This window comes from Cetorhinus maximus, chromosome 1 (genome assembly GCF_964194155.1).
Source record: "Cetorhinus maximus chromosome 1, sCetMax3.hap1.1, whole genome shotgun sequence".
NCBI classification, from domain to species: domain Eukaryota; kingdom Metazoa; phylum Chordata; class Chondrichthyes; order Lamniformes; family Cetorhinidae; genus Cetorhinus; species Cetorhinus maximus.
Window position 1 is genome coordinate 99396781 of NC_135879.1, and position 22343 is coordinate 99419123.

Here is a 22343-nt window from a genome sequence, read left to right on the forward strand (position 1 = left end):
TCAGTTTGATAAAGCAAACAGGCATTGCTCTTCATTCCTTGACAAAGGTTCAGTGTCTCTTTCTGTGAAGTATTTGAAAGATGACCGCTTGTATTTATATAGCACCTTTTAGTATAGAAGAATGCCTCCAGGTGTTACACGGATGTAATCAGACAAAAATGGGCACAAACCAAAGGAGGAGCAATTTGAAGGGGTGATCAGAAGCTTAGCCAGAGCTGGGCTTATGGAGTTCCTTAAGAAAAGGGGAAATGGAAAGGAGGAAGAGTATTGGAAGGAAATTCCAGAGAGGAGTAAAATCTGCTTCTTTACTTCAACCATGCTGACTCATACTTGAGTTGATGAGATATTTTATCTATGCGTTAGCTGGGAAGAGATTGTTTGTTTGGCTTGATCTGTTTTGATTGTTTTCTCTACATGGTGGTGGAGAAGAATCAATCTGAGCATTAACACGATTAATGAGATAACTTGATAAGTATGACTTTTAAAAACACTGACTGTTCCCCTTGCTGAAGGAGGAATAGGGATGGCAATTGGAGACAGTGAAGGATAGTGCAAATAGGTAAAGCTGTAATCTTCCAACAAACTATGTTTGCTTATTGTGTTCAGTACTCTCATGGTTAGATGAGCAAAATTCCAATTTATTCATAATCCATAAACAAGAATGCCCTGGTTGCGCCATTATGTCAGCCTGTTCCTGTCCCACTGAACTTATTTCTTCCTATCTTGACTCATTTTTTCTCCCCTTGTACAAACTCTTTACTACCTACATCCACAACTCTTCCAATGCCCTCCGTGATTTCAACAGTTTCCACTTCCTCTACACCATGGACATTCAACATTCAATCCCTCTATACCTCCATCCCCCACCAGGAAGGTCTCTGAGCTCTTCGCTTCTTCTTCAACCTGAGACCAAACCAGCCCCCACCCACCATCACCCTCCTCCACCTGGCTGAGCTTGTTCTCACTCTGAACAACTCCTCCTTTTGACTTTACTCCCTTCTTCCAAATAAAGGGTGTTGCTATGAGTACCCACATGGGTCCTAGTTATGCCTACCTTTTTATGGGATATGTGGAACATTCATTATTCCAGTACTGCTCAGGTCCCCTCCCTCATCTGTTTTCCCAGTATATTGATGACTGAATTGGTGCTGCCTCCTGCTCTCGCCATGAACTGGAAAACTTCATCAACTTTGTTCCCTTCACCCGGTCCATCTTTGACTCTTTCCTTCCCTTCCTCGACTTCTCTGCCTCTATTTCTGGAGTTAATCTATCAACTAATGTGCACTACAAACCCACAGCTACCTCAACTATTTTCTTCACACTCTACCTCCTATAAGGCCTTGATTCCATTTTGTCTGTTCTGATGATGCAACTTTCTACCCCTGCCTGATTGACAGGGTCCTCCACCATGTCCGATCCATTTCATGCGCTTATCTTACCCCTTCCCCTCGTTCCCAGAATTATGATGGAATTCCCCTTGTCCTCCCCTTCCAACCTACCAGCCTCTGTATTGAACTGATCATCCTCTACCATTTCTGCTAACTCCAGCATAAAACCATCACCAAACACATCTTTCCCTCCCCTCTCTTTTCCGCATTCTGAAGGGACCGTTTCCTCTGTGACACCCTGGTCAACTCTTCAGTCACCCTGAACACCACCTTTCTTCCCTGCAGCACCCTTCTGTGCAAACGCAGGAGATGCAACACCTGTCATTTCACCTCCTCCCTTCTCATCATCCAAGGGTCCTTCCAGGTGAAAGTGATTTACCTCTTTCAATTTAATATACTGTATCCTCTGTTCATTATGTAGCCCCCTCTATACTGGAGAGACCAAACATAGACTAGGTGATCACTGCAGAACACCTCTGTTCAGTCCACAAGCACGACCCCGAGCTTCCGGTTGCTTGTCATTTAAATTCTCCACCTTGTTCCGATGCTGACTTTCTGTCCATGGTCTGCTCCATTATTCCAGTGAAGCTCAATGCAAACTCGAGGAACAGCACCTTTATCTTTTGACTAGGTACTGTACAGCCTTCTGGGCTCAACATTAAGTTCAACAACTTTAGATCATAAGCTCTGTCTTCCTCATGTTCTATGTGCTTTATCTTTTATTTTGTTGTTTTGCTAGGTTGGTCTTGCCTTGTTTCTTTACCCCTTCATGTTTCTGATGGCTGCTATGTAGCCATTTATGCCTCATTTGGACACAACTTTTTTCTTTACTATATCCATTAGCACTCTCTTTGGCTGCTGCATCATGAAATCTTTTGTTACTCAATGTCTCCTGCCCTCCATCACCCCGCACCCCCCTTCCACTGGCTTAAAAACTCTTTTGTCAGAACTGAAGAAAGATAGAAATGTAAGGTCATCTCAACCTGAAACATTAGCGCTGTTTCTCCCCACAGATACTGCCTGACCTGCTGAGTATTTACAACATTTTTTGTTTCTATTTCAGATTTCCAGCACCCGCAGTTTTTTGCTACTGTATTAGTCTCCAAATTATCCAACACTGAAACAAGGGGGATGAGCAAAATTGTAGGAAACCAGTTAATTATGTCACTTTATTGAATTAGCCATTATTATTTAGCTTATGTCAGATCAACAAAATGCAAAGAAGACCTAGAAAATAAGTCTAATAGCCTGCTAATGCTCGCTGTCAAGGTTCAAAATGTAGACTTGTTGTTTGAATCACATTCTGTATGCAAACTATTTCTTGCGCCAGTATGTGTCACAGTTGATGCAAAGGGTTGGAGAAATGAGAAAATTAAAACTCCAAAGAATCTAGCACAATTACTATTAGGGAAGAAAGGACCTTATTCATTCCAGCTGATCTATAATGTTGTAGTTGTTTGGCTATTTAAACAACTTGACTACTTTTTCTGGAATGAATATATTGAAATATATATAAAGTAATAATAGATGGTTGGCATGATATTAATTGTTATCATATAATTAATAGAAATCATATTATAACAGGCAATCTTTTATAATTTATGAATGTCCACAACATCCTGAAAATTAATAGCTCCTAAATTATCTGTTAGCTATCTATTTTTGTAAGCCAATTTGTAAAGGAACTTCATGGTAAAATGTTACTCTGGAATGGTGATGCAGCAATTTGGGGCACCATCATGTGTTACAGTAATGTGCTCCTTGGCATTTTGCTGTGTGATATGGTTCTTATTTCAGTTGTGTTGTAGGAAATTGCTGTTCAGAGACTAAGTAGTTTTCCACAGCGTGGATGAGTAATATTATCTCCCTTGCTGCTTCCACACTCCTCTTGGTGATTGGTTCAGAGAATACTTAGCAGAAATCAAGAAAGCCACTTGTGTTTCCTCTTGGTTGCAATTGCTGTATGGCCTGTTAAGGTGAAGGAATGTGTAGCAAACCAAGGGCCAATGCAATTTTTGATGCGAAAGTACAGAGACAACAGCTGTTGTGCTAACAGTGGCTGCCTGTTAGTCTGCTCAGCTGGAAGTAACTTGTATAAAGTGCTGTAGCATCACTACCATTTTGATGTACACTTCAATTATTCCTAGAACCTTGGGTTGACATTGTAAATCCTGTCAGTTGAGTGAAACATCACTATTTGGAAGGTTTAATACATTGCTTCCTAATGAGTTGTACCATTGCAATAATAGATGTGCATTTATGCCCATCATTTCCATAATGCATTCTTCACCATTAAATGCTCTGTAGGGAAAAAAAATACCTGCTTTCTCCAAAGGAAATTGAAGGGCAGTTTGTGGAAGTCATATTGCTACTTCCCCATTCCACCACTTTGTGTGGAAAAAGGTTGTCTGCTCATATGTTTTGTTGGGTTAAAATGTGTGCCTAAAAAGGGCAACAATTATTTTTGAAATATTGACAAACTAGATCTCATGAAAAAAATCTCTAGTATGTATTATCACTTAAGCTATTTACAATGGAAAACTTCCTTTTGGTTGAAATGTTTAATCCCTCCAGCCCCCTGGGGTGGTCATAAATGGTCTCATGGCACTGTTCAAAGAAAAGCAGGGGAATTCTTCCTATGCTCTGGCCCGCACTTATTACTCAATCAACATCATGAAAACAGACTAACATAATTTTTCTCATTGTTTGTGGGACATTGATGCATGCAAACTGGTGGCTAGATCCTGTGACATTATAACGAGTTTTGACGGATCATCAAAAGTAATTAATTGGCTCGGACAAAGCTGAACACTGACCAAATGCACCCCCAGATTGATGAAGGAACAGGCTCTGAGAAATAGGGAAAAGAGAAAGAGGGAACATTTCTGTAGGTACTACTTGAGGCTTCTGGAGTCTTGTACTCAAAGGTGCCATTTGGCCCATCTAATGAAAGTGTGTTTCTCCTTAAGTCAGCTAGTACAACCTGACTCTCTTCATTCCCCTGAATCCTTCATTATAATTTGTTTTCTGAAAAAACAATCCACTATGCTTGCTTCAACCTAGAAAACAACAATAAGACCAGGCTGCTTTTATCTGCTGTCAGTTATGTCTATAAACCTCTCTGCCAGTGCCTTCATCCTCATTACTAACAAATTATTTTGTCATTTAGGCACCATCCCTTCAATTGCTTCTACTGCTACTTTCCTGTCTTTTCCTACTACGTCAAACATTCTCCCACATCTCCTCTCAACCTAGCCCTGAACTTCTGCCTGTCTCTCAAGCTTCTCTATCTCTCCCCATGCTCTCTCCAAGCTTATCTCATCCAAGAGATCAATATCCTGCTCACTCAACCCCACCTTCATTTAGAACATAAGAACATAATTTAACTGCTAGCCAGCCAACATACCCTTACAGCTTCCACTCCCTTTGAAAATTGCTGTCATCATCCCCGCATCCCTATCTTTTCTCACAAAGTGAGATTCCAACCTCCCTTTTCTCTCTAGCAAACTTTGGGGTAGGGGGAGGACTTTAGAAATGGGGAGGAACAAGACCATGAAAGAATTTAAAAAGGCTGAGAATTTTAAATGTGAAACTGGAAGTTAATTTTAAGACAGCAAAGACTGGGGTGATGAGCAACTCGGACTTGGTGCGGAGCAGGAAATGGGCAGGAGTTTGAGTGAACTGAAGTTTAGAAGGAAAAGCAATTGTGGCCATCCAGGTTATCAGTGGACATCCGCATTTCAGTTGTGTTGTAGGAAATTGCTGTTCAGAGACTAAGTAGTTTCCCACAGTGTGGATGAGTAATGTTATCTCCCTTGCTGCTTCCACACTCCTCTTGGTTATCACTGGACATCCGCATTTCAGTTGTGTTGTAGGAAATTGCTGTTCAGAGACTAAGTAGTTCCCCACAGTGTGGATGAGTATGTAAACTGACTCAGTTTATGTGGATGATGACACCAAAGGACGACATTTAGATAAAGGGGTCAGGGGGTGGAGGGGAGGTTGCGGGTGTAGTCAATGGATGAATGTTTGGATGACTCCCAAGGTGACTGTCTAGAGATTGTAACAGAGGTATAGCTACAAATGTTCTGGCAATAATTGGATTATTAACAGTAGGACCAAATGAAAGCAGTCCCATTGAGCTGGGTAGTAGAAAGGCATTGGTGGAGGATGACATTATCAACTGTGTCAAAAACTGCAGAAAGGTCATGGAGAAATAATGCACCATGGTCACTGTATCAGATGTTATTGGTCACTGTACTGTGTGGGGTAGGAACCTAACTGGGGAAACTGAAGTGAACCTAAAAGGTGACAACAGTTTCAAGGGCATTGATGAAGCCTCCATGGCAGCTAATTGTAAATGGTTCACACTCCTTGGGTGCTCTCCCTGTCATCATCCAATCCTCAAAAAAAAACTCTTGACTCCCACACCCTGTCTCCTCCTTGCCTTCTGTTAATCTGGTAAACCAGTCTATATGGGAACTGCTGATGGGCTGTTCAGCTGCATAGAGTATCCCAACCAGGCTATAATATGCCCTGATCTGTTTCTTCTTCTGTCTGTCTTTTTTATTCCAGCCTGTCTCATTGAATGTTGATGAATTCGGGGAAATCCAGGATTTTTCCCTCCCTTGGCCAGAGGTCAATTTTAGCACCTTAGTGCTACTCATAATGAGATGAGCTAACTCAGCTTGGATCAAGGATCAAACCTGGGACTCCTTTGGGCAATGGATTAAGAAAAATCAGGTGCAGCTCTGATGCTTCTTCTTTTTATCACCAATACAGCATGTTAAAAGTTCATGGCAACTTATGCTAACTACTATCGGAGGGCATGGTTTAGCATGCTTGGGTGTAGGGGAGTGGAATAGACTCCTTTTTTCCTTTGTACTGGTAAATGCATTCCGCTTTCCCCATTGGGCATATGCTTCAAACAAATAAGGCCACAGTAGTGATTTTTTTGAATATATATTGATCCTTGAAATGTGAGCGTCACTGGTAAGGCCAGCATTTATTGCCCTTGAGAATGTTTTTTTCCTGTAGCTGTTTGATACAATTGAGTGGCTTGCTAGGGCAGTTAAGAGTCAACTACATTACCAAGGATCTGGAGTCACATATGGGCCAGACCAGCCAAGGACAGCAGATTTCCTCCCTGAAAAACATTAGTGAACCAGATGGGTTTTTATGACAATCTGATAGTTTCATGATTATTAGTGAGACTAGCATTTTATTCCAGATTTATTAACTAATTGAATTTAAATTCCTCCAGCTGCCATGGTGGAATTTGAACTTGTTTCTCCCAAGCATTAGTCCAGACCTCTGGATTATTAGCCCAGTAACATTACCACTAGGCTACTGTCCCTCTATGGAAAACTGTAGCAGAATAATGGGCTGCTTTTAGAGGAGATGCCTCAGGTGCAATTGAGGAGTGTGTATTAAGTTTCTCCTCCACTCCAACACAAGGGCACATCTTTCTCAGCCACTGATTTAAGTATTGTGGTGTTTTAATTCACTGCTGTTATCATGAGCTTCAGTCGTGAGCTCTGAGCTTGGTGTGTGCTGCCAAATGTTAGTGTTCGTCCATGAAATATGCCATTATTTGGCCTAATGGTTTTCGTAACAATATTCCCTTTAAGCTGTGCAGCCACACAGCAAGCCAAACGTTCCCACACAGGCCACACATCAAATTACCATGTGTGTGCAACTGCGCAAAGGAAAATGATAGGAGCCACGCACTTAAAGAAAAAAATCACCCACGCACTCCAAAAAAATTAGAAGTATTGGTCATAACCTGTGTGTAATTTGTCGATTTAATCTCATTATCTGTTTTTGGCTGCATATGTGTCCATAATAATTATGACCATAGTGCTGTTCTGGAGTAGTTTAGACCCTCTTGGATTCCAGGACTAAACTGCAGTGGTGCTGGTCCAGTAACAGATATAAACAAAGATTCAAAATGAAGAAAAAAAAGCACATTTCCCAACACTGCCAGGTTCTCCATCTGCAAGGACATAAACCTCACTAATCTAGTGTTCAAATGAGGTATTTCAGATTCTAGGTCTGCAAAGATGAGTTCATGGCACAAGTTGTTATCAACTCTATTTATATATACACATATATATTTATATATATCTACGCAGCAGACGCACACACACACACACCCCGTTATTTTTGTATATGAATATATCACAGATCCCATTAATTGTTATATTCAAAAGAAATGTCCATGCCAAAGACTGGATAACTATCAACATGTAACTACAGAAGATATTTTGAATCAAAAATCTGAAGTAGAGTAAGTTCATAGGCAACTTTTAAAAACATTCAGCATTTTTCATATTAATTGTCAATTATTTGTATATAACTTTTAAATCAACATGCAACCTTGCTTGTGAGTTTAGAAGTGCCTATTTAAAATTCATCTATATTTCTGCTTGGTCACCCACCCCAATGCTCATCCGCCCTTTTGTTTGCTCTTTGTCTCTCTCAAACCTCCCTGCCCCCCCACCCCACAACTGCCTCTGACGTTGCTTGTTGACATAGTGTTAGATAAGCAGAAGCGTCTTCTAAATAACAGTGGGAAGACCAAAGCCATTGTCTTCGCTCCTCATCACAAACTCTATTCCCTAGTTATTTAGTCCATGTTCTCTGACCACTGTCTTAGGTTGCATTAGACCATGAATAACCTTGATTTAACCTTTGACCCAGAGCTGAGCTTCTGACCACTTATCCTCGCCATCAGCATTATTGCTTACTTACATCTCCATAATATTGCCTGTCTTCACCCATGCCTTAGCCCAGCTGCTGCTGAAACCTTCATCTGCGCTTTTGTTTCCTTCAGACTGGACTATTCTAAGCATCTCCTGGCCTGACTTTCATCTTCTGGACTCCATAAACTTGGACTTATCCAAAACTCGGCTGTCCTTATCCTAATTCTATTGATGTTTCCAGCCCAATGAGGAAGGAGGCATTACTGGATCTGGCTCTGGGGAATGAGGTGGGTCAAGTGCATCAAGTGTTAATCAGGGAACTTATAAGCAATAGTGATATCATAAGGTTTAGCCTAGCCATGGAAAAGAACAAGGAGCAACCAAAACTAAAAATACTAGATTAGAGGAGAGCCAATTTCACTGGAATGAGAGCGGATCTTCCTCAACTATATTGGAATCAAGTATTGGCAGGCAGACATGTAGGGGAACGATGGATTGCTTTTGAAGAGGAGATGTTTAGGATACAACTAAGGTGCATTCCACAAAGGGGAAAGGTAGGGCAACCAAAGAAAGAGCTTTCTGGATAGCGAGGGAGGTAAACACAGTAAGTTGAAGCAGAAAAAGAGTGCGTGTGATGGACATCAGGTTGATAAGCCAGGCTGAAAATAGAAAGTTCAGAGGAAAAGTGAAAAGTAAAGAGGGAGTAGAAGAGGAGACTGGCAGCTAACATAAAAGGGAATCCAAAAGTCTTCTGTCAACTTATAAATAGTTAAAAGGTTGTAAGAGGAGGTGGGTGCTGATTAGGGGCCAAAAGGGTTTCTACATATGGAGGTAGAGGGCATGGCTGAGGTACTGAATGAGTACTTTGCATCTGTCTTTACCAAGGAAGAAGATACTGCCCAAATATTAATGAAAGAGGAGGTAATTGAGACACCAGATGGGCTAAAAATTGCTAAAGAGGAGGCATTAGAAAGACAGTACTTAAAGTTGATACGTCACCGGGACTGGATGGGATGCATCCAAGGATGCTGAGGGAAATTGTGGCGATATGGGCCATCACCTTCCAATCTTCCTTGGATACTGCGGCAGTGCCAGAGGACTGGAGAATTGCGCATGTTGCATCCTTGTTCAAAAAAGGGTGTAAGGATAAATCCAACAACTACAGGCCAGTCAGTTTAACCTTGGCGGTGGGAAAACTTTTAGAGACATTAATCCACGACAAAATCAACAGTCACTTGGGCAAGGGCAGATTAATTAAGGAAAACCAGCATGGATTTGTTCAAGACAAATTGTGTTTAACTAACTTGATTGAGTTTTTTTGATGAGGTAACAGAAATAGTTGATGAAGGTAATGAGGTTGTGTTGTATTTAGACTTTCAAAAGGCATTTTGATAAAGTGCCACAAAATAGACTTGCCAGCAAAGTTGAACCCCAGGAAATAAAATGAAATGGCAGCATGGATATGAAGTCAAATGAATGACAGTAAACAGAGAGTAGTGAATGTTATTTTCAGACTAGAAGAAGGTATACAGTGGGGCTCTTAAGAGATTGGTACTAGGACTATGACTTTTCTTGTTCTACATGAATGACCTAGCCTTGGGTGTGCAGGGCACAATTTCAAAATGTGCAGATGACACAAAGCTTAGATGTATTACGAACTGTGAGGAGGATCATGATAGACTTCAAGAGGACGTAGTCAGACTGCTGGAATGGGCTGATCCGCGGCAGTTGAAATTTAATGTAGCAAGTGTGAAGTGGTACATTTTGTTAGGAAGACTGAGGAAAGGCAATATAAAATAAAGGGCACAATTCTAAAGGGGATGCAGGAATAGAGAGACCTGAGGGTACATTTGTGCAAATTGATGAAGCTAGAAGGGCACTTTGAGAAAGTAGCTAAAAGGCACATGGGATCCTGGCTTTTATAAATAGACCATAGAGCACAAAGGCAAAGAAGTTATGAAAAACCCTTATAAAACTCTGGTGCGGCCACAATTGAAGTATTCTTTTCAATTCTGAGCACCACATTTCGGGAGGGAAGTGAACATTTTAGAGAGCGTGTAGCCAAGATTTACAAGAATAGTTCCAAGGATGAGGGCTTCAGTTACATGGATAGATTGGAGAAGCTGGGATTGTTCTCATAGAACCATAGAAAAGTTACAGCTCAGAAGGAGGCCATTTGACCTATCTTGCCCATGCTAGCCCGAGGACACCCAGGTGCCCTTTCTAATCCCACCTTCCTGCACCTGGCCCATTGCCCTGCAGCCTACAGCACTTAAGGTGCAGATCCAGGTACTTTTTAAATGAGTTCAGAGTTTCTGCCTCTACCACCAACTTGGGCAACGAATTCCAGACACCCACTACCCTCTGCATAAAAAAGTTCTTCCTCATGTCCCCCCTACACCTTCTGCCACTTATCTTGAATCTATGTCCCCGGTTCTGGAATTCTCCACCAAGGGAAACAATTTTATCCTGTCCACTCTATCTATTCCCCCCATAATTTTGTACACCTCAATCAAGTCACCTCTCAGCCTTCTTTGTTCTAAGGAAAATAACCCCAACCTATGCAATCTCTCCTTGTAGCTACACTTTTCTAACCCTGGCAACATTCTTGTAAACCTCCTCTGAACACTCTCCAGAGCTATTACGTCCTTCCTGTAATGTGGTGACCAGAACTGCACACACTACTCCAGTTGTGGCCTCACAAATGTTTTATACAATTCCAACATTATATCCTTACTTTTATATTCTATACCTCTGCCAATGAAGGAGAGCATTCCATATGCCTTCTTTATAACCTTGTCTACTTGAACTGCTGCCTTCAGGGACCTGTGTACTTGTACGCCAAGATCTCTCACTTCATCTACCCCTCTTAGTATATTCCCATTTATTGTGTAATCCCTATAACTGTTTGACCTCCCTAAATGTATGACCTCACACTTCTCTGTGTTAAAATCCATCTGCCACTTTACCGCCCACTCCACCAACCCATCTATATCGTCCTTGGAGAAATTGAGACGAGATTTGATAGAGGCATTCAAAATTGAGAAGTGTAAGCAGATTAGATTGAAACTATTCCCATTGGTGGAAGGGGTGAGAACCATGGGACACTTTTAAGGTATTTGGCCAAAGAATTAACGGCGACATGAGAGAAACTTTTTAAAGCAGTGAATCATTAGTATCTGGAATTCACAACCTGAGTGTGTTGGAGGCAGATTAAATTGGGGCTTCAAAAAAGATGGGATAAGCCCCTGAAGAAAGAAAATTTCCATGGTTGTGGGCAAAGAGCATGGGAGTTAGTTGCTCATGTCAAGAGCCGGTATGGATGCAATGAGCCATGTAGCCTCCTTCTCTGCTGTAACCATTCTATAATTCTATAATGCATCAAATCCCATCCATCAGCCCTGTGCTTGCTGATCTACCTTGGCTCCTGATCTCCAAACAGCTCCTTTATAAAATTGTCATCCTTGGGCTGGATTTTGTACTCCCCTGCAGGCAGCTTTGAAGACTGTTGGTGGGGTGGGGGGGGAGATGTAAAATCCAGTGGGTGGCCTTCCTGCCAGCTACCCACCCATCCCTGACCTGTCTGAAATGTTATGGGAGGCATCGGGCGGCCAGTCTGCCCATGTGCCTATTGAGGCCACATCCTGTTGCCACTGGTATTTTACCCATGGCAGGAGAGGCCCACAACAGGTGGGAAGCCTGGCAACTTTAGTTGTGTGGGCTGGTGTCGGGCAAGGTGGGCTGGAGCCCATTTTGAGCCCCCCTGGACCCATAAAATGAACTCCCCTACCCCACCCCACTCATGCCACTTTCACCATTAGTGGCCTTCAACTGTCTGGGCCCTAAGCTCTGAAATTCTCTCCCTAAATCCCTCTACCTCTTCTACTGTTAAGACCCTCTTTAAAACCTTTTGCTTTGTCTAAGCTTTTGTTATCTCTCCTAATGTTAATATTAGTAAAAGTAGAATAGTCATTGAGCTGGCCACCAGGGGCGAATACTGAGAGAACTTTTCTTTATGTCAAGTCTATTTTTAAAACCTGATCTATGGTTATTTCAATTGTTGCAAAAGCAGATTTTACTTTTCTCGTCCCCTTTTTGTTTCAGTTACCCGGTCCTTACAAAGTATCTGCGTTGTTAACATGGAGGTGGTGTCGGCTGAGGTGAACAGCCTGCTTCCTGAGGAAATAATGGACACAACCATCATTGAAGATGACAGTATTGAGGCTGTCACAATAACATCAGAGCATGGGGATCCAGTTCCCATGGAAACTGAGCTTGAGGAAATTATAGATCCAAATGAAGGCAAGAACTCCGAGATTCTGTCGAGCATTGCAGACCATGTCACTGTGTTGACAAATAATGCTACCCCACTTGTTTTAAGTGACCCAAGTATAAAAATGGAAATTAATCTTGATGATAGTACATCAAAGGCTACTGGTAAAATCAGCCTCCCAAGCACAACTGTTGGAACACCAATGTCTTTAGCAGCAAGTCAGATTGTCCTTAACCCAGTATCAGAACCCTCTGATTACAACATCTCCAGCCAAACTATCAAGTCAGAGCCAGTCGGACAGCAGCTGGTCGTAACTACTCTCGGAAAGTCTCGACAGTCCATTGTACTTTCATTACCACCAAGTCAAGCAGCCCACCTTCAAGTCTCATCTCAATTACAAGCTATGGACCCACAGGTGCAGAAACAAATAAAGGTGGTTACTCTTGGTGGAAGAGTTGAGGGAAAAGCGGTAACTGGAATATCAAATGTGTTGAGTTCCGGGAATCCATCTCTAAATGCATCAGCTCAACCTACACAAAACCAGGTAAGTGATGAGATTTTTCTAATAAGATTCAATGACTGTACTGAAACTTTATAGATTGTATAGCTGATGAAGTTATTGAATGACAGTTATTTAATGACAGACCTGTAGGTGTCAGCATAGGAAAAGCCTCATGTGACATTGTCATTAGTAAACTATGCCACATGAGGATGGTTTGCAGTATAGTTGGATAAAAGCAGTAAGCTGTGCCCGTCAAGTGGGTCATAGGCCACGACTAAGTGGCATTAGAACATTGTCTCTTCTCCCAGCTTCTTTTCTCTGTCTCGTTAATTTATTTCCCTATCTCTCTCTCGCTCTCTCCCTTTTTCTTGCCCCACAGCAAGCTTGACTCTGGGATTGGCCCTGTTTCTTTTCTAAAGGGCTTTCGCATTCATTGCTGTGAATGCTGGGTTCATCACTTCTGATGGTTTATTTTATTCCCTAGTAAGAAATGCTAAATATAAGAGATCACAAGATATTACTAATGAAGGGCACTTGGTCCAACTTATTTCATATGGAGTAGCCTTACACTTACAAATCACAGTTGGTACCACTCATATCTCTGAGTCAGAAGGTCATGAATTCAAGTCCCACTCCAGAGACCCAGGCACAAAAATCTAGACCAACATTCTAGAGGTGTCAATCTTCCAGGTGACATGTTAAAAACCAAGGACCTATCTGCACTCTCAGATGGCACTATTTAAAAGAAGAGCAGGGCAAAGCAGAATCCTGGCTCAATCAACATCCTAAAAACAGGTTATCCGGTCATTATCACATTACTGTTCATGGGAGCTTGCTGTGCACAAATTGGCTGCCGCATTTCCTACACTGCAACAATGACTACACTCCAAAAGGTACTTTGTTAACTGCAAAGCGCTTTGGATGCCCTGAGTTTGTGAAAAGCGCTGGATCAGAATTCCCCTTTTGCTAACAGCACTGTGCGTGTGCCTACACCACATGGCTTAGCAGTTCAAGATGGCAGCTAACCACCACCTTCTTGAGGGCAATTAAGGATAGGCAATAAATGCTGACTTAGCCAGTGATGCTCACATCCCCTGGAAAAAATAAAAGAAATATCTTTCTCTTAATTTCGTTGCTGCTTTCAGTTGTTTATGATTGCAGTGTCTTTGCCTCCACCACTTTGAACAGAAATGAATTCCATGTGACCATTAATTGCCTGAAGAAAACCTCGAGATATCAGTTTTTGTTTTAACCAGTTTGAATTTGTTCAAGTGCCTGTTGAAGTGCTACTATTTCATTTAAAATAACATTCAAGATTAGCCACTTCCATACTATTTTTATATAACTTTGTAAGATCATTTCTCCAATACCTATTTTTAGACTTAAAAACCCTGTGTTTTCCACTATTTAGCAGTGATCATATTCCTGATGAGGGATCAGCCTCATGGCTCTCCTCTGCAGTGCCTCTGACAGCTGAATATCTTTTGTTGCTCAGCAACCAGAACTGGACATAGTATTTGGTATGTTCTGACAAGAGCACTATCCAGTTTGATGTGATTTCCTCTGACGCATCCTACAGTTTTGACAATATAGTTCAGTCAGTCACCTATTGGCTTTATTGATTACTGCTGTGCATTAGCTCTACATGTTGAACATTAAGTCTTCTAAAAGGTGGGTTTCTTTAAACTTCATCCTTGATTATTTCAACGCCATTCACAAAATATGTTTTGGAAGCCCATGTGCACAATGTCATGTTTGCTGTAAGTGACTGGGTTGTCACTTCCTCAAAGAAATCAAGGTGTGTTGATCAGGCAGTATGTTCTATATATAAACCTGTGTTAACTGCTGTTAACTTATCGTATGTTCCTCAAGTTTACTCCTGAGCGATTCATTTAATTTGCATGAAATTGAGGTAAGACTAAGAATTTTACATTCTTTTTGTGAAAGAGAAATCGTGTTTAATCAACTTATTGGAGTTCTTTGAGGAAGTAACATGTGCTGTGGATAAAGGGGAACCGGAGGATGTACTGCACTTAGATTTCCAGAAGGCATTTGGTAAAGTGCCACATCAAAGGTTATTGCGGAAAATAAAAGCTAACGGTATGGGGGGTAACGTATTGGCATGAATAGAAGATTGGCTGTCTAACAGGAAGCAGAGAGTCAGCACGAATAGGTCTTTTTCAGGTTGGCAAGATGTAACGAGTGCTGGGATCAGTGCTGGGACCTCAACTGTTTATATAAATGACTTGGATGAAGCAATTGAAGGGATGGTTGCCAAATTTGCTGGTGACACAAAGATAAGTAGGAAAGTAAGTTGTGAAGAGGACATGAGGCCACAAAAAGATTTAGATTAAGTGAGTGGGCAAAGATCTGGCAAATGGAGTATAATGTTGGAAAATGTGAAATTGTCCATTTTGGCAGGAAGAATAAAAGAGAAGCATATTATCTAAATAGTGAGGGATTGCAGAGCTCTGAGGTGCAGAGAGATCTAGGTGTCCTAGTGCATGAATCACAAAAGGCCAATTTGCAAGTACAGTAAGTAATTGGGAAAGCTAATAGAATGTTATCATTTATCGTGAGGGGAATTGAATACAAAAGTAGGGAGGTTGTGCAAGGCACTAGTGAGACCACATTTGGAGTACTGTGTACAGTATTGGTCACCTTATTTAAGGAAGGATGTAAATGCATTGGAAGCAGTTCAGAGAAGGTTCACCGGACTAATACCTGGAATGGGTGGGTTGTTTTATGAGGAATAGTTGGACAGACTAGGCTTGTATCCGCTGGAGTTTAGAGTAAGAGGTGGCTTGATTGAAACATATAAGACCCTGAGGGATCTTGACAGGGTCAATATGGAGAGGATGTTTCCTCTTGTGGAAAAACCTAGAACTAGGGGTTACTGCTTAAAAATGAGTTGCCCGTTTAAAACAGGGATGAGGTGAAATTTTTTCACTCAGGGTTGTGTGTCTTTGAAACACTCTTCCTGAAAAGGTGGTCGAAGCAGAGTCTTTGAATATTTTTAAGACAGAGGTGGATAGATTCTTGGTAAGCAAGGGGGTGATATGTTATCGGGGGTATGTGGGATGCAGATTTCAGGCTACTGTGAGATCAGGCATGAACTTATTAAATGGCGGAGCAGACTCGAGGGGCTGAATGGCCTACTCCAGTTCCTTGTTTGTATGTTCGTATGACTAATGACTCTGTAGTTGCCTGTGTCTGTTTTGTCACCTATTTTGAATATGGGCACCACATTAGCCTTTTTCTGATCTCTTGGTGTTTCTTGCAGTGCCCATAATTGTCAGTGTCTCGCAAATCTCTGAACATTCTGGTTAACATACCAGCTAACCCTGAGGATTTACTTGGTTATCAGAACTTTAATCATGTGTAATAATTCCATCTCATTTACATTGATGTTTTGAATTTTTCCTTGGTACTCTTTCTGGGTTGTGGTAGGGAGGGCATGGTGTTCCTGCCTTATTGTTAATTACTATTTTGGCAGTAACCCTAATCAAACACCAGTCTCAAATCTTTTTTTAAAGTTACTTTGTGCTACTCTGGACCATAAAATGAAAGGTCTTTAGTCTTAGATTAATCAGATTTTTACTCATGGTTGAAATCCTGCTCTGCTCTGTTCTGTTCTTGTGATACGTGGTTTGTCTGTGCGCATGACCACAGAATCATAAATTGCAATAAAACAACAGGCAAGTATAGCACCTTCAACATATAAAGCATCCAAATGGGACATCTCGGGCGCATTACTGAACAAAATTTGTACCTTGTCTCAGTGATTTTTGGGACAGCTGAATGAAAATTTGGTCAAGGTAGATTTAGTAGCAATTTAAAGGAGGGGAGAGAAACAGGTAAGGGTAGGCAGTGAATTCCAGAGCTTGGGGCCTAGGCAGCTGAAGGGATGGCCTCCAATGTACTGAAAGAAATGCTGCTGCAGCACTTTCAAATTCCATTGGCTGTTGTGGCTCAATCGGCTTCCATTCAAAGGCAAAAACTGTTGTTAAAATTGAAAGTGTTGTAATAGACTTCAAATGCAATTTATTGACAACTTGAAACAATTGATTTAATATGATATGCATAACAGTAAACTAATTCTGAATAATAAAGAGAAATGTGAATATAGTGTCAGTAATATTACAATTACACTTTGAGCTAATCGGTGTAAAGGATGTTAGTGCTATGATGCTAATGCTTTAAATATTAAAATACTCTGGAAGGTCCCATCTTCCAATTTCTGGTAGGCAACCCTTGGAGAATATGTTAATTCGTATTTAGAAAGTGTGCTAAAAGCTTTCTGTAGGTATAGAAAAATACAGAAAACAGCATTTTCAACAACAGCTTGCATTTATATTGCAAATTTAATGTGGAAGAATGTTTCATGGGTGTAACCAACTAAAAATAAACGCTTATTCAAAGAAGGAGATGTTAAAGAGTGGCATCAAAAAATTGATAAAATAGATGGCTTTTAATAAGAGAAGGGATTGAAAGGCAAATAGGCTTGGGCAGGTAATTCCAGAGTGTAGGGCCACAATAATCGAAGATACATTGTCAACAGTAGAGAAAGGGAGGACTTCCCCAAAAGACCAGATCTCGGTGGTATGGAGTGTTTGTGGGGGTGGGGTGGTGTAGGGAAGATGTAGGACGTTGAGATAGGGAGGAATGAGGTCACGAGTGATTCAAAAAAAATTGAGAAAATGCAGTTGGAAACATTGCTGACCATAAGTCGATGTAGGTCTGATGCAAGAACAGATGGGAGAATGGGACTTGGTACAGTATAAGATTAATGATGTTGTTCTTGCTGTGCAGTATGTTCCAGACATGTTGAAATGTCGTCTTGTTTATGGACGTACTTTGATCCCTTGTTTGAAAACCAGCTGTTTGAAAACCATTCATGGACAGTTTGTGCTGTCGGCTCATACTCACTTGGACTGAATTGAGTCTGTCAAATTGGATTTATATAGGACCCTCATTGCCAAGTGACTGAGTTTAGCCTGTCATCAGTCTGGACTGGATTTGAACCCAGGTCCCAGAGGTGTAAGGCTTGTCATTGTCTAACCTACAGTATTAACCAGACCCCAAAGCGAATTATAGTGCTTTGATGGTTTATAAATAATTTCTGCTGAAGTTGTGAACTGAGCCTTTCACAGATCACGGAATCTTTACAGTGCAGAAGTAGGCCATTCAGCCCATCGATTATGCACTGGCTCTCTGAAAGAGCATTCCACCTAGCCCCACTCCCCTGCCTTATCCCCATAACCTTGCATGTTGTTTCTTTTCAGGTAGGAATCCCAATTCCCTTTTGAATATGATCGAACCTGCCTCCACCACCCTTTCAGGAAGTTCGTTCCAGAGTCCAACCACCCTCTGGTGAAAAAATTTTTCCTCACATCACATTTACTCCTTTTGCCAATTATTTTGAATCTGTGCCCTCTAGTTCTTGATGTTCTCTTGAGTAGGAACAGTTACTCACTATTTACCCTGTCCATACCCCTCAAGATCTTGAATACCTTTATCAAGTCTCATCTCAGCTGCCTTTTCTCCAAGGAAGAGAGTCCCAAACTCTCCAAAACTATCCTTATAGTTCTTTATCCCTGGAATCATTCTTGTGAATTTCCATTGTACTCTTTCCAATGCCTTTACACCCTTCCTCAAGTATGGCACCCAGAACTGGACACAGTACTCCAGATGAGGCCTAACTAGTGTCTTATACAAGTTCAACATGACTTCCTTACCCTTGTATTCAATGCCCCTATTAATAAAGCCTAAGATACTATATGCTTTATTAACTGCTCTCTCAAATTGTCTTGCCATCTTCAATGACACATGTACATATATACACAGAGATCCCTCTGTTCCTGCACCTCCTTTAGAGTCTCTCCCTTTATTTTATATCGTCTCACCATATCCTTCCTTCCAAAATGGATCACCTCACACTTCTCTGCATTGAACTTCATCTGCCACTTGTTTGCCCAATCCGCCAACATGTCTTTGTCCTTTTGATGTTCAGGACTATCCCCATCACAGTTGACAACATTTCCAATCTTCGTATCATCTGCAAATTTTGAAGTCATGCCCTGCACACCACAGTCTAGGTCATTAATATGTATCAGGAAGAGCAAGGGTCCCAACACTAACCCCTGGGAGACTCCACTACAAACCTTCCTCCAATCTGAAAAGCAACCATTTATCACTACTCTCTGTTTCCTGTCACTCTGCCAATTTCTTATCTAAGTACCTACTTTCCCTTTTATTCCATGAGCTAGAATTTTGCTAACAAGTCTGTTATGTGGCACTGTATCAAATGCCTTTTGAAAATCCATATATACCACATCAACAACATTTCCCTTATCAACCTTCTCTATTACCACCTCAAAAATACTCCAGCAAATTAGTTGAACGTGATTTTCCCCTAATGAATCCATGCAGGCTTTCCTTAATTATCCTGCACTTCTCTAAGTGACTCTTTATTTTATCCCATACTATAGTTTCCAGAGGTTTCCCTGCCACTGAGATCAAACTGACTGGTCTGTAGTTGCCAGCTTTATCCTTGCACCCTTTTTTGAACAATGGTGTAACATTCACAATTCTCCAGTCCTTTGGCAGCTCCCCTGTGTCTAAAGAAGACTGGAAGATTATCACTAGTGCCTCTGCAATTTCCACACTCACTTCCCTCAGTACCCTTGTTGGATGCATCTCATCCTGCCCTGGTACCTTATCTATTTTAAGTAAAGATAGCCTTTCTAACACCACTTCCTCCCCAATTGTAAATTCTTCTGGTGTGCCAGTTAACTCCTCTCCCACTTTGGCCTGGGTAGCATCTTCTTCCTTTGTAAAGACAGGTGCAAAGTACTCATTCAATACCTCCGCCATTTCTCCAGCCTCCACATGTAAGTCCCCTTTTTCTGTCCCTAACTGGCCCTACTCTTTCTTTTACCACCCTTTTATTATTTACGTGCTTATAGAAGACTTTCCAATTCCTTTTTATGTTAGCTGCCAGCCTCCTTTCATGCTCTCTCCTTGCTTTTCTTATTACTTTCCTCTCTGGTCCTTCTATATTCTGCCTGATTCTCCATTATATTTTTTACCTGATATCGGCCATACGCGCATTTCTTTCTTTTCATCTTCACCTCTACCTCTCTCCTCATCCAGGGTGCTCTGGATTTATTTGTCCTACCTTTCCCCTTCAAGGGAATATACCTTGGCATTGCCTGCAATAGCTTTTCCTTGAAGGTGGCCCATTGTTCAGCTACTGTCCTTTCTGCCAGCATTTGATTCCAACTCACTTGACTCAGATGCATTCTCACCCCATCAAAGTTGGATTTCCCCCAATTGATTATCCGTGCTCTAGTTTATGCCCCTGTCCTTTTCCATGACCAACCTAAACCTTGTGACACAATGGTTCCCTTCCTTGACCTCTCTGTCTCAATTTCTGGTGATAGACTGTCAACCAATATTCATTACAAGCCCGCCAACTCTCACAGCTACCTTGACTACAGCTCTTCACACCCCGCTTCCTGTAAGGACTCCATCCCATTTTCTCAGTTCCTTCGCCTCTGTCGCATCTGTTCTGATGATGCCACTTTCCAAAACAGTTCCTCTGACATGTCTTCCTTCTTCCTTAACCGAGGTTTTCCACCCATGGTGGCTGACAGGGCCCTCAACCGTGTCCAGCCCATCTCCGGCGCATCCGCCCTCACACCTTCCTCTCCCTCCCAGAACCATGATAGGGTCCCCCTTGTCCTCACTTATCACCCCACCAGCCTCCGCATTCAAAGGATCATCCTCCGCCATTTCTGCCAACTTCAGCACGATGGCCACCACCAAACACATTCCCCCCCACCCCCGGCGGCTTTCTGCAGGGATCATTCCCTCCGGGACACCCTGGTCCACTCCTCCATCACCCCCTACACCTCAACCCCCTCCCATGGTACCTTCCCACGCAACCACGGAAGGTGCAACACCTGCCCTTTTACTTCCCCCCTCCTCACTGTCCAGGGACCCAAACACTCCTTTCAAGTGAAGTAGCATTTCACTTGCACTTCCCTCAATTTAGTCTACTGCATTCGCTGCTCCCAATGCGGTTTCCTCGACATTGGAGAGACCAAACGCAGACTGGGTGACCGCTTTGCGGAACACCTTCGGTCTGTCCGCAAGCATTACCCAGACCTCCCTGTCGCTTGCCATTTCAACACACCACCCTGCTCTCATGCCCACATGTCCGTCTTTGGCCTGCTGCAATGTTCCAGTGAAGCTCAACGCAAACTGGAGGAACAGCACCTCATCTTCCGACTAGGCACTTTACAGCCTTCCAGACTGAATATTGAGTTCAACAACTTTAGATCATGAACTCTCTCCTCCATTCCCACCCCCTTTCCGATTCCCCTTTTTCCAATAATTTATATAGATTTTTCTTTTCCCACCTATTTCCATTATTTTTAAATGTATTTCCATCCATTGTTTTATCTCTACCTTTTAGCCTATTTCAATCCCTTCCCCCCACCCCACCCCCACTAGGGTTACCTGTACCTTGCTCGTCCTGCTTTCTACCCTTAATGTCACCATTAGCACATTTCTTAGCTAATATCACCACTGTCAACACCTCTTTGTCTTAAACCAGCTTATATTTCACCTCTTTTCTATTTTTCCTTAGTTCTGTTGAAGAGTCATACGGACTCGAAACGTTAACTGTACTCCTCTCCAAAGATGCTGTCAGACCTACTGAGTTTTTCCAGGTATTTTTGTTTTTGTTTCGGATTTCCAGCATCCGCAGTTTTTTGCTTTTATTATATAAGAAAAATATTATGTTTTTTATTATATCGATGGAACAGGCTTTTGCATTGAGAATTCACCTTGCATTCAGAGGTTAAGGATGAACACCAGTAATTTTCTTGAGAAGTAAGTCAAAACTGGTGTATTTGAACATCCAACAATGAAGTCAGAGCATAGCTTTCCTGTCCCACGTTGTCCCCATGCATGGTGTGTCGGGGACATCAAGTCCCCTACAAGTGAAGGAAATAATATAAAATGTGGCACTTCAAAAAAAAATACACATACCAGGCAAATGTGGAAAAACCGCAATGAAAGCAAAGCATTTTACCTCTACAAGGAGTTGTGATGAACTTCTTCTTCCAAAAGTTTGTTGTTCTATTTCTCCCCCTAAGTATTTGAGAATGGTCAATGCAGGTAACATTCGGAGCTGTATTTGTTGAAGTTAACAAATTATCTCCATCTTATTGACAATGTATTATTTACAAGCTGCAGTTAAGACACCCAGATTTAAGATAACCCAGAAGCTAAATATTGTAAAGCAGTAATGCATCAAAGGGTTTGAATTGATGAGCAATTTGAGCTGATTGTTGCCATTTGTGATGTTTCAGTCTTAAATCCAAGCTGGGATATTATTTTATAATACTGAAGTCAAATTCTTGAATATGTATGGCTGGGGTTCGTAGGGGCTTTTCTGTTTTCTT

General features: G+C 41.7%; 1 protein-coding gene across 6 annotated transcripts in view; it reads left to right on the plus strand.

Moving 5' to 3' along the window:
• lin54 (lin-54 DREAM MuvB core complex component) overlaps positions 1-22343 on the plus strand; it is a 95577-nt gene that overhangs the window by 5885 nt on the left and 67349 nt on the right. For 2 of the 6 annotated variants that reach the window (XM_078544741.1, XM_078544758.1), the window contains exons 2-3: positions 8224-8379; positions 12197-12909. In XM_078544741.1, coding sequence (XP_078400867.1) covers positions 12232-12909 — 678 coding nt within the window. In that variant the 5' untranslated portion in view covers positions 8224-8379; positions 12197-12231. Of the gene's footprint in view, positions 1-5963; positions 6132-8223; positions 8380-12196; positions 12910-22343 lie in introns of all 6 variants that reach the window. The other 4 variants (XM_078544732.1, XM_078544748.1, XM_078544763.1 and 1 more) reach the window with 4 other exon arrangements.